The 14,147-nt window shown below is 41.4% G+C and overlaps 1 protein-coding gene across 1 annotated transcript in view; it reads left to right on the forward strand.

Annotated features, from left to right (window-relative positions):
- BABAM2 (BRISC and BRCA1 A complex member 2) overlaps positions 1-14,147 on the forward strand; it is a 359,856-nt gene that overhangs the window by 122,401 nt on the left and 223,308 nt on the right. Inside the window, exon 6 of the mRNA XM_038751295.1 lies at positions 312-386. Within this exon, the coding sequence (XP_038607223.1) occupies positions 312-386 (75 nt within the window). The remainder of the gene's footprint in view (positions 1-311; positions 387-14,147) is intronic.

Genomic DNA, 14,147 nt, shown 5'->3' on the forward strand with positions numbered 1-14,147 from the left:
GGAGGTATTGGAAGTGGGGTAGAGCATGAGGGAGAGAGAAGAATTGAGAAGGAGAAGGGAAGAGGATGGGGCAGCTCTAATTTTTCAGCAAATGGCTCATTTTGAATATAGTAGAGTGACATGATTGAGTTTTTATTAAAATTTTTTTTAAGGAATCATGTGTCCTGAATCTTTTCTCCGTTGTTGGAAGACCTTACCTAATGAGACTTGGTTTATGATCATGATTAGCTTGTGGTTCTACCAGTAATAAACTTAAAACAATCACTTGTAAGACGAGGATCTCATTCATTACTATCCTTCTCTTTCCACAGACCGGTGAATTCTCAGCTCGCTTTCTTTTGAAGTTGCCAGTGGATTTCAGCAACATTCCCACATACCTCCTCAAGGTAAAAACAAAATTTATAAGTGAAACCTGTCCATAACTATCTTATTTTGAATATCTGTTGTTATGGTCAGCCAAAGTTTTCCCAAAGTGATGACATCTTTTAAAAAAACGTTGATTGAAACAGAGGTTACTTGGTAGTTCCAGAAGTATGATGGTAGTCTGGAAGTGAATAAGAAACAAATGTTTCTTCCCTTAGAATAAGAATATTGACATAGTATATATGTATATATGTTTGTACATATTAATTACTCTATTTATTTATTTATTTATTTTACCTGTACATATCTATTCTATTTATTTTATTTTGTTAGTATGTTTGGTTTTGTTCTCTGTCTCCCCCTTTTAGACTGTGAGCCCACTGTTGGGTAGGGACTGTCTCTGTATGTTGCCAACTTGTACTTCCCAAGCCCTTAGTACAGTGCTCTGCACACAGTAAGCGCTCAATAAATATGATTGATTGATTGATTGATAGTAAGCTTGTGAACCTGGTGTACTACTTAAGTCTTATAACTTCATAGAATCAATCGATTGTATTTATTCAGCACTTACTGTGTGCAGAGCACTGCACTACAGAGTTTCTTGGCTCGAAGAGAGAAACAGCGTGGCTCAGTGGAAAGAGCACGGGCTTTGGAGTCAGGTCATGGGTTCAAATCCCGGCTCCGCCAATTGTCAGCTGTGTGACCTTGGGCAAGTCACTTAACTTCTCTGGGCCTCAGTTACCTCGTCTGTGAAATGGGAGATTAAGACTGTGAGCCCCCCTTGGGACAACCTGATCACCTTGTAACCTCACCTTGTAACCTCCCCAGCGCTTAGAACAGTGCTTTGCACATAGTAAGCACTTAATGAATGCCATCATTATGTTCCCCACCCACAATGAGCTTTGAAAGAGTCCTCTGAGGTCACACATTTTACGTTGCTCTTGCCCCCATGATAAAGAGTTTTCAAGACAAGTGATTCTATAACCTCTCTCGTTAAATCTATCCCTTGCCCTGAAAGTCTTCTAGACTGTGAACCCGTTGTTGGGCAGGAATTGTCTTTATTTGTTGCTGAATTGTACTTTCCAAGCGCTTAGTACAGTGCTCTGCACACAGAATGCGCTCAATAAATACGATTGAATGAATGAATGAAAGGAGTTGTATCTGACCTAAATCCTGCTTGCTGCAGTCGACGTTCATTTGATCTAATTCTAATGTATGCTCGATCCTGTATCTTTCTCTTATTCAGACTGAACAATCCAGGTGTTTTAAACTTTTTCTCCTGGCTACTCCTTCTAATCTTTCAGTAGTTTTATAATGTGAAGAGGAGGAGAAGGAATGGGAAAGGGGAAAAGGGGAGGGGAGGAAGAGAGCTGGAAGGGGTGGAAAAAGGGAGGTATTGGAAGTGGGGTAGAGCATGAGGGAGAGAGAAGAATTGAGAAGGAGGAGGGAAGAGGATGGGGCAGAGGAGGAGCAAAGGGGAAAACAATGCCATTTCCTAATGATAAAGCATCATTAAGGTTTTTCTCAATCATCAAAAATTAAGAAACGACATCAGATATTTGGAAGGGCGCACTGCTGACTTCTTTGCCCAGGGATTTACTATGTACTTAATTGCTTAGTTTTGAGTTACTTTGATGCAATCCTGGTTGTATGTTTTAGGGGCCAATGAGGGATGCATTTTTACTGCATGTTGTACCTGCTGAAGATACGTTTTTCTTCATTTGCATCAGGTCAGAAGAGGTTTCTGGGCTTCCAAGGCAACGCTCTTCTTAGTGGTTCCCTTTTTATCTTTTGGACTGTTGTCTCCATGGCTCTTTTTAAGACTCTACCTCAGGTTGCAGCTATCCCTTGGGTCTTTTCTGTGGGCCCCTTTTAGACCACTAAGTGGGCTGAGATCATCTGCTTTCTTGGCTCTTCTTGGTAGTTATTCCCACATGGTACTTCCCCACTTCTTATCTCTTTTCCTCAGTTTAGTTATGCTTCTTCCCTCTACAGACACTTCTACTTGGCAGTCTTACCACCAGCCCAACCTAAATTTGAAGAGTACCAAGTGTACCATTCCTCGAAGGGATTATCTCCTCCTAATTTCCAAGTCACTAAGGAACAGCTTGCTGGTCCTTCTGGCTCCAAAATACATTTTTTTTTGATTCACCTTTACTCCTTCACTGTGCTTTATTTCTTTATCGTCTGTTACCAAATCCTCCACTTCTGCCTCCACAGAATCTCTCAAAGCCACCTCTTCCTCTTGATCCATCTCACTAAGTGTTGTTTCAGGCCTCGGTTATATTACGTGGTTGCAAAGCTGAAATCTCCTTCTCACTGCCTTCCTCTTTCCTTACCCTTTTTTCCTCATTCTAAAGAGACTTCTATTGTACTCTCCCAAGCACTTAGTACAGTGCTCTGCACACAGTAAGTGCCCAGTAAATACCATTGATGATATGATTACGGTTGTCTTTCTCACTGGAGGACTTCAGAAAAGAAGTGATATGGTTCTTTCCTGAGGTTCTCCAGTAGCCCTCCTTCAATGTTTCCTACATACTTCTAATTCTGTTGTATCGTACTATCCCAAGGGCTTAGTGCAGTGCTCTGCACTTAGTAAGGGCTCAATAAATGCCACTGATTATGTCAACCCCGTCAAATGTACTTCTGTCATCCTTCCGTATTTCTTGATTTGTTCCCTAAAGTCTAATCAAGCAGGCCCTTTCGTTCACTCTGTTGCATTCTAAATCTCAGTCCATGCCTTGTAACTTGGAACAATCACTCATTTTACCTCTTCTTTCTGTGCCTAAACTCTTCATTTGAAATCCCACCTCTTCCACAAAGCTTTCCTTGATTAGTTGGAAGTGAAGTAGGCTATCCTATCACCCCCTCATACCAACTCTCTGATGAGGGTGGGGTTGGGTGGGGAACAAATACTCTGAAAAATGGAATGATCCATGCCCATTTACAATGCACGCTCCTAGAGGGAAGGGCCATTGTCATTTTCACATTACGTAAAGCACAAAAAGGATTTTCAATAAAAATTGAGAGTTACTGATTAAAACCTTGCTTGTACAAGAAAAATGCAATCAACGTCAAAGGAGACTTCATTCAATTTCATGTAATTAACTTGGGGGAGGTGGGGGGAACTTGTCCAAATAATATGGGGATTTTGTGCCTCATTAAACCTTCATCTTTAATTCCAGTTGATTAATTTTCTATTCTGCACTCAAGGGTTATGAAGTCCAAAATGTGAGTCAAGCCTGGTAGTGTACATCAGTTTCACCTACCATATTGTGGATATATATATATATATATATATGTCATTCATTCATACATGTATGAATGAATATATATGTTTGACGTGGTTTTCAAGCATAATGTGGTTTCAGTAATTAATTTTCTCATAAAGAGGAGCAAACAGTTCCCTTAGCAACTCCTATGACACAGACACATTAACATGATCCATATGTCTGTTATTTCTCCGTGTCGGCTCCTTTCAAAGAAGGATTTAGTAATATTTAAAAATGCATTCTTCACCATAAGCCACAATTTGTGATCTGGTTATTCGGAAATAGAATGTGCTGCCCTGATAAGTTTAGGTGAATCAGTCAAAGAGGGAATACCTAAATTTGCCATCCGTCTGAAATCTATTGTTGGGCTTGTTTTTTCATTCATTCATTCAATTGTATTTATTGAGCGCTTTGTGCAGAGTACTGTACTAAGCACTTGGGAAGTACAAGTTGGCAACATATAGAGATGGTCCCTACCGAGCAGCGGGCTCACAGTCAAAGGGTCTGATAGTTCCTATTCGATAACTTCATTTAAAAACAAACTGTTGAGCTTGATTCTACCATCTTCAAAGAAAGTAAGTTGAGTATAGTCCACTTAGGTGTTCCTCTACGGGCCTGAAAGGAAGATGGGTGGAAGGCAGGGCACAAAGTGTTTTTCTCCATCAGTGTGGTCCCCATCCTCTCCCCTGGGCTCAGGGTGAACTTGTTATATCACGTAGCCTTAGTTGAGTGTGGATGGGGAAGAGGAATGTCCATATCTAGTGATTTTATGGGGAATTTGGTTGCTGTTGGTTTGCTGCCTTGAGACTTTTTCTTAACACAGTTTAGAGCTGTCCTCGGAGGAAACAGAGCTGCTGGTAATAATAATAATAATGATGGAATTTATTAAGTGCTTACTATATGCAAAGCGCTGTTCTAAGCACTGGGAAGGTTACAAGGTGATCAGCTTGTCCCACGGGGGGCTCACAGTCTTCATCCCCATTTTCCAGATGAGGTAACTGAGGCCCAGAGAAGTGAAGTGACTCGCCCAAAGTCACACAGCTGACAAGTGGCGGAGGCGGGCTTCGAACCCATGACCTCCGGGCTCTTTCCGCTGAGCCACGCTGTAGGACAGGCAGAGGCTGGGCAGGCCTGAGTCACACACACACAACAAGAGGGAGGTTACGTTTCCCTCTGCGTCTCCTGGGATTGCGTCGCTGAGCACTCGATGGCTTCGGTTGACGGAACTGAGTTTGCCGATTCGTACTTTTTATTACTTTGTGCTTACTGCTTTGGCAATCAAAATATGTAAACGGAAAGGATAGACTGCACTTTGAGAGAAGATGTACTTTTCACAGTACAACTTGCCCTGAGTAGAGGAAAATCATACTTACCAGAAATGAAATACTTGCAGCATGGTGTTCAAATCACTTGTATTTGAACTTGTACCCAGTGAAGAGGTCTCCTGGTTGGCACAGTCTGGTGTGTCATCTCGAAGCACTCTGGCTCAGAGGCGGTCCCAGACACAATTGGTTAGCAGGACTGAAAGACGAGGGTGTGACACGTGCCACTCTCCCCCCATAACATTCATATTCAGGTAATTATAATACGTTTTCTTCATTAAAATGATTTTTTCCTTCTTTTGGCCACAATTATTTCATAATTAGATACTTCATCTCTCTGGTCCATTGCACAGACATTTCCCCCTTTTAGACTGTGAGCCCACTGTTGGGTAGGGACTGTCTCTAAATGTTGCCAATTTGTACTTCCCAAGCACTTAGTACAGTGCTCTGCACACAGTAAGCGCTCAATAAATATGATTGATGATGATGATGATGATGATGCACATTCTAACTTTTCTTGCTTTTGTACACATTCTGACTTTCCTTCCTTGTATTCATTCCATTATTCTAGAACGCCTCTTTGAGTCAGAGGCCTCAGTTTTAATCAGCTACTTTTGGGATTCTCTTTTTTTAGCTCATTAGGTATACAATTCATTCATTCATTCAATCGTATTTATTGAGCACTTACTGTGTGCAGAGCACTGTACTAAGCGCTTGGGAAGTACAAGTTGGCAACATATAGAGACGGTTCCTACCCAACAGTAGGCTCACAGTCTAAAGGGGGGAGACAGAGAACAAAACAAAACATATTAACAGAATAAAATAAATAGAATAAATATGTACAAGTAAAATAAATAAATAAATAGAGTAATAAATATGTAGAAACATATATACATATATACAGGTGCCGTGGGGAAGGGAAGGAGGTAACGCGGAGGGGGATGGAGAGGGGGAGGAGGGGGAGAGGATTGAATTAAATTCAATCTTTAATTCATTTGTATGTATTGAGCACTTACTATGTGCAGAGCACTGTGCTAAGTGCTTGGGGGAGTATAGTATAATAATAGACACATTCCCTGCCACAACAAGCTTACAGACAAGAGGGGGAGAGAGACAATTAATATAAATAAATGTGTATGTGCATATGCTCTTAGTGCTTAGACTCACCCTTTTTTTTATGGTATTCAAGTGCTTACTCCAGGCCTCAGTTACCTCATCTGTAAAGTGGGGATTAAGACTGTGAGTTCCATATGGAACACAGACTATGTCCACCCTAATTAGCTTGAATCTACCCTAGCCCTTAGTACTGTGCCTGACACGTAGTAAACACATAACAAGTACCATAAGAAAACAAAAAAACCCTTTATTAATACACCAGGAATAGTTTTGTCATTTCTGATCAGAGACGAAAAGGGAGAATCTGATGAGGTAGAGCTAGCAGAGGAAGACAGCTCCCTTGGTTTTCACTAAAACGACATAGGGAACCACTCAATTATTTTGAGAGATTTTAGGCATTTTTGAGAAAAAGTAGGGCCCAAATCATAGATAAGTTCAGGAGGAAAACAGCACATATCACTTTCCTTTAAGTGCTTTTTAGACAGCCTTCAAAAGGAATTACTTGAAAGCATACATAAAGCAATTTACCATGCACTGATATTGTAATTTGGACCAAATACTCGAGCCAGTTCTGTAGAATGATTTACATCAGATATGTTAAAGACACTGAGATGAAGGCATTTTGGAGGGTGATATTTTGCACAGCATTGGTCTTGAACACATGGGGAAAAATGAGAATTTTAGTGGAAAAAGATAAATTAGATAGTGGCTTAGAAACAGGTAATGCAGTAAACACTCTGTAAAGAAGACCTTGCTTACTTGTTCATTACGTTCCATGGGGGGAACGGAAGCTGTGGGGTGTGGAATATAGAGGAGAAATTTCTCTAAACAGGTTGTTTATGGTCTTTCAAAAAAAAGTTCTGCAACGTGAAACCACATTTTTTTTGTATTTAGTGGGTTTGATTTCTGTTTCGTGAGGGTTTTTTGTTGTGTTTTTTAATTGCTAACTTCCACTGAAACTTTATCAACCAGTTAAAAAACAAAAAGACTCCCAATCTTAAGCAAAGTCAACACTCAGAAATGGTACTGGAAATGGGAGACAGCTGCCAAAAGAGGTTTCGCAGAGATACTTTGTTCTGTAAGTACACACTGCACCCGTAATATGTCAGCCGTCTTCACATGCAAACTTTTGAATATGCGGGTACTGGGGCAGAAAAGAGAGGATTATTTAGTGCAGTCCATCTTCACTCCTGGAGAAATCAACTCAAACTCATCTAGCTTGCTCCTCCCCGTAAACCACTAAACCTTAACCTAATTTTCTCTCTCTCTCTCTGTCTCTCTCTGTCTCTCTCTCTCTGTCTCACATACACACTCACGTACATACGTACGTACATATATGTAAGTGCCCTGGGTTACAACCAGCCCATGATACATATGCCAAGGTAGTGAGTGGCAAATAGTGTCACACTGAGAGTTCTGACTTCGAATTATTCATTAGCATTTGGATATATTGTTTTCGTGAGAAATATTCTGCTGTCACCAATAAAAGGTATGACTGTCATTCATCATAGCCAGTTAATTGAGCCCCTACTACCCCAAACCAAACAATATCCCCCCACCCTCCCCCCCTTCCCAGACTGTGAGCTCGTTGTGGTCAGGGATTGTCCCTGTCTTTTGTTGTATTGTTTATCAAGCACAGTAAGCGCTTAATAAATACGACTGAATGCATGAATATCCCTAGGGTATTCAATCAGGGTGCTTCTTTCCTAGTGGAAAGAGCACGGACCTGGGAATCAGAGGACTTGGGTCCTCATAGTTAAAATAGAAAGTTGGCAACTCTGAAAGGGGCTTTGCCCTGATGCCCATCTAAGACCCATTCCCTTTCCCAAACCACAACGTGGAGAGGAAAGGGGATCATGCTGGGGGAAATTACTTCTTTTCAGCTGAGCTTGTGTTCGGGCTTCCCTCCAAATTAACCTGATCATAGTCCCCTCTTTTAATAACTGGGAAATCTTTCAGTAATTGTTAGTTCGGCCGGTACTTCTGGTCCTCCTTCCCTCTGTCGGTTTGTGTCGGGCCCTGACATCTAGCACCTGGTAGGCCCTGCCTTCATTAGTGTTCACTGAAGAGTGTTTGGTAGCTGCTGTTCAGGTGAGACAACTGACATTACCAGTCCTTGCCGTCTCCTGACTGACAATCCTGTTTTACCTGCCCCCGGCCCCAATATCTGCCCGTAGATGATGCTGTTCATCTTCCATCTGCCCTCGCCCCTTGCCTGCCGCTAAACAACTCCTGGAAACGGCGGCAAACCTCATCAACTGAGTGCGTGCCTGCCGAGTGTGACTCATTCTGGCTAGTAATTACTAGCCAATTTGGGCTGTCCTGAAAAATTCACTAGCATTTGAGAGGCAAGTCATCGTACCATCATCGATGTCTGTTTTCCACCTCAAGTGGAGTTAAGCAAGGTCATATAATGAGTCAACTTTTTCTCCACTTGATGATGCAAACCGAAATTTGGGCTTTGTTGTGTGGATTTAGTTTTGATCTTCTGAAAGCTTTTTCATCTATGTAGACTGAGAGCCTCCAACCGAATCATTGAACAGTTTCCTAATAGCTATTTTATATCAATGACTGTACTCTGCAGACATGGAGCTGTTTATTGATTGGTTTAACAAAATTGGCACAGCACTGTGGGCTGACAATTAACCTTAATAATACCCAGGTTAGGTGCCAACAGTGCCTTAGGCAATTTATACTTGCTGCCAACAATCCTCCTTGATGACACAGAGTAAAAAGCTGAAAGTCAGCTACCTCACATCATCTAAAGAAAAAATAAATTGTACTCTGGAAGCCAGTAAGCATCATAGCTTAAGCTCCAGACAAACATTAAAGTAGATTAAGTAGGTAGTGCTCTACACAACTTACCATCAGCCGCACCCCCCCACATGGCATTTGTTAAGCGTTTACTATGCGCCAGGCACTTACGGAGCATTGGGGGTAGATATAATCAGGTTGCACCCAGATCCTATCCCACACTGGACTCATAATCTTAATCCCCATTTTACAGTTGAGGTAACTGAGGCACAGAAAAAATAAGTGACTTGCCCAGGATCACGTAAGCAGACAGATGGTGGAATCTTTTGAATACAGTAGACAGCTTTATAGCTACTTCCACTATTCTTCATAAGTCAGGTGGCATTGTGTTCCAATTTGGGGGTGGTCTCCAACTTATTATTATTATTATTATTTATTATAGTTAAGCCCCTGCTATGTCAAGCACTGTTCTAAGTGCTGGGGTGACTATAAATGAATCAAGGTGGACACAGTCCCTGTCCCACGTGGAGCTCACAGACTAAGTAGGAGGGAGAACAGGTATTTTAATTTTAATTTTAATTTTAATCTCCATTTTACAGTTGAGAAAATTGAGGCACAGGAGTTGTGACTTTCTCCTTGCCTGGAACTCCCTTTCGTCGCAAAGAATAATAATAATAATTATAATGATGGCATTTATCATTTATGTGCAAAGCACTGTTCTAAGCGCTGGGGAGGTTACAAGGTGATCAGGTTGTCCCACGTGGGGCTCACAGTCTTCATCCTCATTTTACAGATGAGGTGACGGAGGTCCAGGGAAGTGAAGTGACTTGCCCAAGGTCACACAGCTGACAATTGGCGGAGCCGGGATTCGAACCCATGACCTCCGACTCCAAAGCCCGGGCTCTTTCCACTGAGCCACGCTACTTCTCAATGTTGCCAACCTGTACTTCCCAAGCGCTTAGTACAGTGCTCTGCACACAGTAAGCGCTCAATAAATACAATTGATTGATTGATTGATCCTCCATACCATTGTTGGCCTCCATCGTCAAAGCCACCTCCTCCAGGAGGCTTTTCTTGACTAATGCTCAGCTCCACGGTCATGTCATCAGCCATGCTCGGACCTCATATCTCGTGGCTCAGTGGAAAGAGCACGGGCTCTGGAGCCAGAGGTCATGGGTTCGAATCCCGGCTCCACCACATGTCTGCTGTGTGACCTTGGGCAAGTCACTTAAGTTCTCTGAGCCTCAGTTATCTCATCTGTAAAATGGGGGTGAAGACTGTGAGCCCCACGTGGGACAACTTGATCACCTTGTATCCCCCCCAGTGCTTAGAAGAGTGCTCTGCACATAGTAAGCGCTTAACAAATGCCATATTATTATTATATCTATATCCGTTTATCCCTTCCAGTTCATTATTTCATTTTGGAATAATCTTCGATGATACCAGGTATTCCTGTGTTTTCTCTCCCGTCCTTATTGAACTTGTATACAATCCTTGTCTATCTGCCTCCCCTCTCAATTGGAAACTTTCTCGAGTGCCTAGTAACCCCCAATACTTAAACATAAGTGTTGTATCCTTGCAAGCTCAAGCGTTAAGAAAAGATCGCGCTGTAGTACTCAAGTGTTCCCATATCCCGAAAACCAACAAGCTTGCTCTTGCTGACAAATGTTCCTCAATTCCCAAATAGCGTTCTAGCCAAAACCTTTGGTGAAGACCCGTGATATAGCAGAACGGAGTGTAGAGTGCTTAGCACACACTATGAGTTCAGTAAATACTGTTTAATGATGATGATGATAAAGCGACACAGTAGGAAGGAAAATATTTTTTTTCCCATCACATCGCATTTAACTGGTTGTCTTGTTGATCTGTTTATCAGAGCCCTAGCAATTCCCATTTCATGGCAAGTGAAATTAAAAGATGGGATAAAACCATTTAATCAACATTCAGAGAATTCTCCGAGATGTGTGTTTAAAATATCAAATTCAGTGTCTCTTGCCAACTCATATTAGCTTTACTTTTCAGATATAAACCCAAGTATTTTTGTTTGCCAGTCACTAAGAACATGCCAGATATGTCAGTGTAAGGGCCATATGTTGAAAATCAACGGAATTCTTTTTCTACCAGCATTGCCGATATTTAATTGGCAGCTTTCCTTCATTGGATCTGACATGTGGAAGAGCTCATTCTGCACAGGTGATGATTTTTATAGGCAGTGTCTTTGGTCTGAATCATCCCATGTAGTCCTAATCAGATGAAGTTGAAAAAAAAAACCATCAACTTTAGCATTAAAATTAACATCAGAACGGTTATGCAGAACTTCTTTAGGGTGGAGTTTTCCTGAATAATAATGATAATAGCAATAATAATATTGAAGTGATTACTCTGTGCCAAGCACTGTATTAAGCACTTACATAGACACAGTTAATCAGGTCGGACACGAGCCCCTGGTCCATAAAGGGCTCACAGTCTAAACGGGAGGGAGAGCAGGTATTTAAACTTGGGCACAGTGAAGTGACTTACCCAAGGCCACACAGCAGGCAAATAGCAATCAATCAGTCAATCAATCATATTTATTGAGCACTTACTGTGTGCAGAGCACTGTACTAAGCGCTTGGGAAGTACAAGTTGGCAACACATAGAGACAGTCCCTACCCAACAATGGGCTCACAGTCTAGAAAGGGGAGACAGAGAACAAAACCAAACATATTAACAAAATAAAATAAATAGAGTAGATATGTACAAGTGAAATAAATAAATAAATCATCATCATCATCAATCGTATTTATTGAGCGCTTACTGTGTGCAGAGCACTGTACTAAGCACTTGGGAAGTACAAGTTGGCAACATATAGAGACAGTCCCTACCCAACAGTGGGCTCACAGTCTAAAAGGGGGAGACAGAGAACAAAATCAAACATACTAACAAAATAAAATAAATAGAATAGATATGTACAAGTAAAATAAATAAATAAATAGAGTAATAAATATGTACAAACATATATACATATATACAGAGCCTGGACATATAGAGACAGTCCCTACCCAACAGTGGGCTCACAGTCTAGAAGGGGGAGACAGAGAACAAAACCAAACATATTAACAAAATAAAATAAATAGAATAGATATGTACAAGTAAAATAAATAAATAAATAGAGTAATAAATATGTACAAACATATATACATATATACAGAGCCTGGATTAGAGAGAACCCAGGTCCTCTGACTCCCCGTGTTCTGTTCACCAGATTGTGCTGCAAAGTGAGGTGATTTATTTTATGTTTAGTCACTATCCAAATATTTGTATGTGTATATACATATAAAAATATGTGTGTGCAGATGTGTGCATAGTACATCCTATACACGTGTGTTTATGTGTGTGTGTGTATATATATGTATACATATTTATGTATATATATTAAATATATTGCATAGGTAAGTATAAAAAATTACCCTAGGCATTTATGTCTTTGTAGGGCATTGTGTCCACATCTAGAGTTCACAGGCATGTTGAATTGCGTGACTTGATTCAGGTTTTACTGTTAGGAATGTTTGGACTTGTAATTGTGCCATTGCTGTGCATTTACACTGTAAATATTGCATAAGAAGATTGGAATGCAGTGGCCATAAAAATAATTGTAGGGTATTGCATAATCACATGTCTGTTTTGTTCATTATTAGCCCCGTCTCACTGTAGCAAGTGAAAAGTATGTAGGGTGATCTGAAAATAGACTAGATCTTGGCATTACATTTCCTTGTATGTTTTCTTAATAATAATAATAATAATAATAATAATGGTATTTGTTAAGTGCTTACTATGTGCAAAGCACTGTTCTAAGCGCAGGGGGGATACAGGATGATCGGGTTGTCCCACGGGGGGCTCACAGTCTTCATCCCCGATTTACAGATGAGGGAACTGAGGCACAGAGAAGTGAAGTGAGTTGCCCAAAGTCACCCAGCTGACAATTGGCGGAGTCGGGATTTGAACCCATGACCTCTGACTCCAAAGCCTGTGCTCTTTCCATTGAGCCACGCTGCTTATTATTCCAAGTAAAAATCTCTCTTAAAAATGAGTACTGAACTAGAGCTCTGTTTTGCACTTCATGCCCCCGACCTCGTTATTAGTAATTTACTTCTCACTTAAATGGGTGGGGCAAGGCCTGGGCAAAGCTGTGGAGGGAAGGGGAATTATCGGTATGCTGCTGGTATTTAAGTGCTTACTATGTGCCAGGCACTGTATTCATTCATTCAATCGTATTTATTGAGCACTTACTGTGTGCAGAGCACTGTACTAAGCGCTTGGGAAGCCCAAGTTGGCAACATACAGAGACGGTCCCTACCCAACAGCGGGCTCACAGTCTAGAAGGGGGAGACAGAGAACAAAACAAAACATATTAACAAAATAAAATAAGTAGAATAAATATGTACAAATAAAATAAATAAATGGAGTAATAAATACATACAAACATATATACAGGTGCTGTGGGGAGGGGAAGGAGGTAAGGCAGGGGGGATGGAGGGGGGAGTACAGTACTAGACCGTACTAAGCGCTGGGATGGATACAAGCAAGTCGAGTTTGACACAGTCCTTGCTCCACGTGGGATGCACAGTCTCAATCCCCGTTTGACAGATGAGGTAACTGAGTCATTGAGAAGTGAAGTGACATAATAATAATAATAATAATAATAATGATAATAATAATAATAATAATGATAATAATGGTATTTGTTAAGTGCTTACTATGTGCAAAGCACTGTTCTAAGCACTGGGGAGGTTACAAAGTGATCAGGTTGTCCCACGGGGGGTTCACAGTCTTCATCCCCATTTTACAGTTGAGGTAACTGAGGCCTAGAGAATCAATCAATCAATCGTATTTATTGAGCGCTTACTGTGTGCAGAGCACTGTACTAAGTGCTTGGGAAGTAGAGAAGTGAAGTGACTTGCCCAAAGTCACACAGCTGACAATTGGGGGAGGCGGGATTTGAACCCATGACCTACTGACTCCAAAGCCCAGGCCAGCTTCTAGACTGTGAGCCCGCTGTTGGGTAGGGACCGTCTCTCTATGTTGCCAACTTGGGCTTCCCAAGCGCTTGGTACAGTGCTCTGCACACAGTAAGTGCTCAATAAATGTTTGGTTTTGTTCTCTGTCTCCCCCTTCTAGACTGTGAGCCCGCTGTTGGGTAGGGGCCGTCTCTCTATGTTGCCAACTTGGGCTTCCCAAGCGCTTAGTACAGTGCTCTGCACACAGTAAGCGCTCAATGAATGTTTGGTTTTGTTCTCTGTCTCCCCCTTCTAGACTGTGAGCCCGCTGTTGGGTAGGGACC

Source organism: Tachyglossus aculeatus, chromosome 9 (genome assembly GCF_015852505.1).
Source record: "Tachyglossus aculeatus isolate mTacAcu1 chromosome 9, mTacAcu1.pri, whole genome shotgun sequence".
NCBI lineage: Eukaryota > Metazoa > Chordata > Mammalia > Monotremata > Tachyglossidae > Tachyglossus > Tachyglossus aculeatus.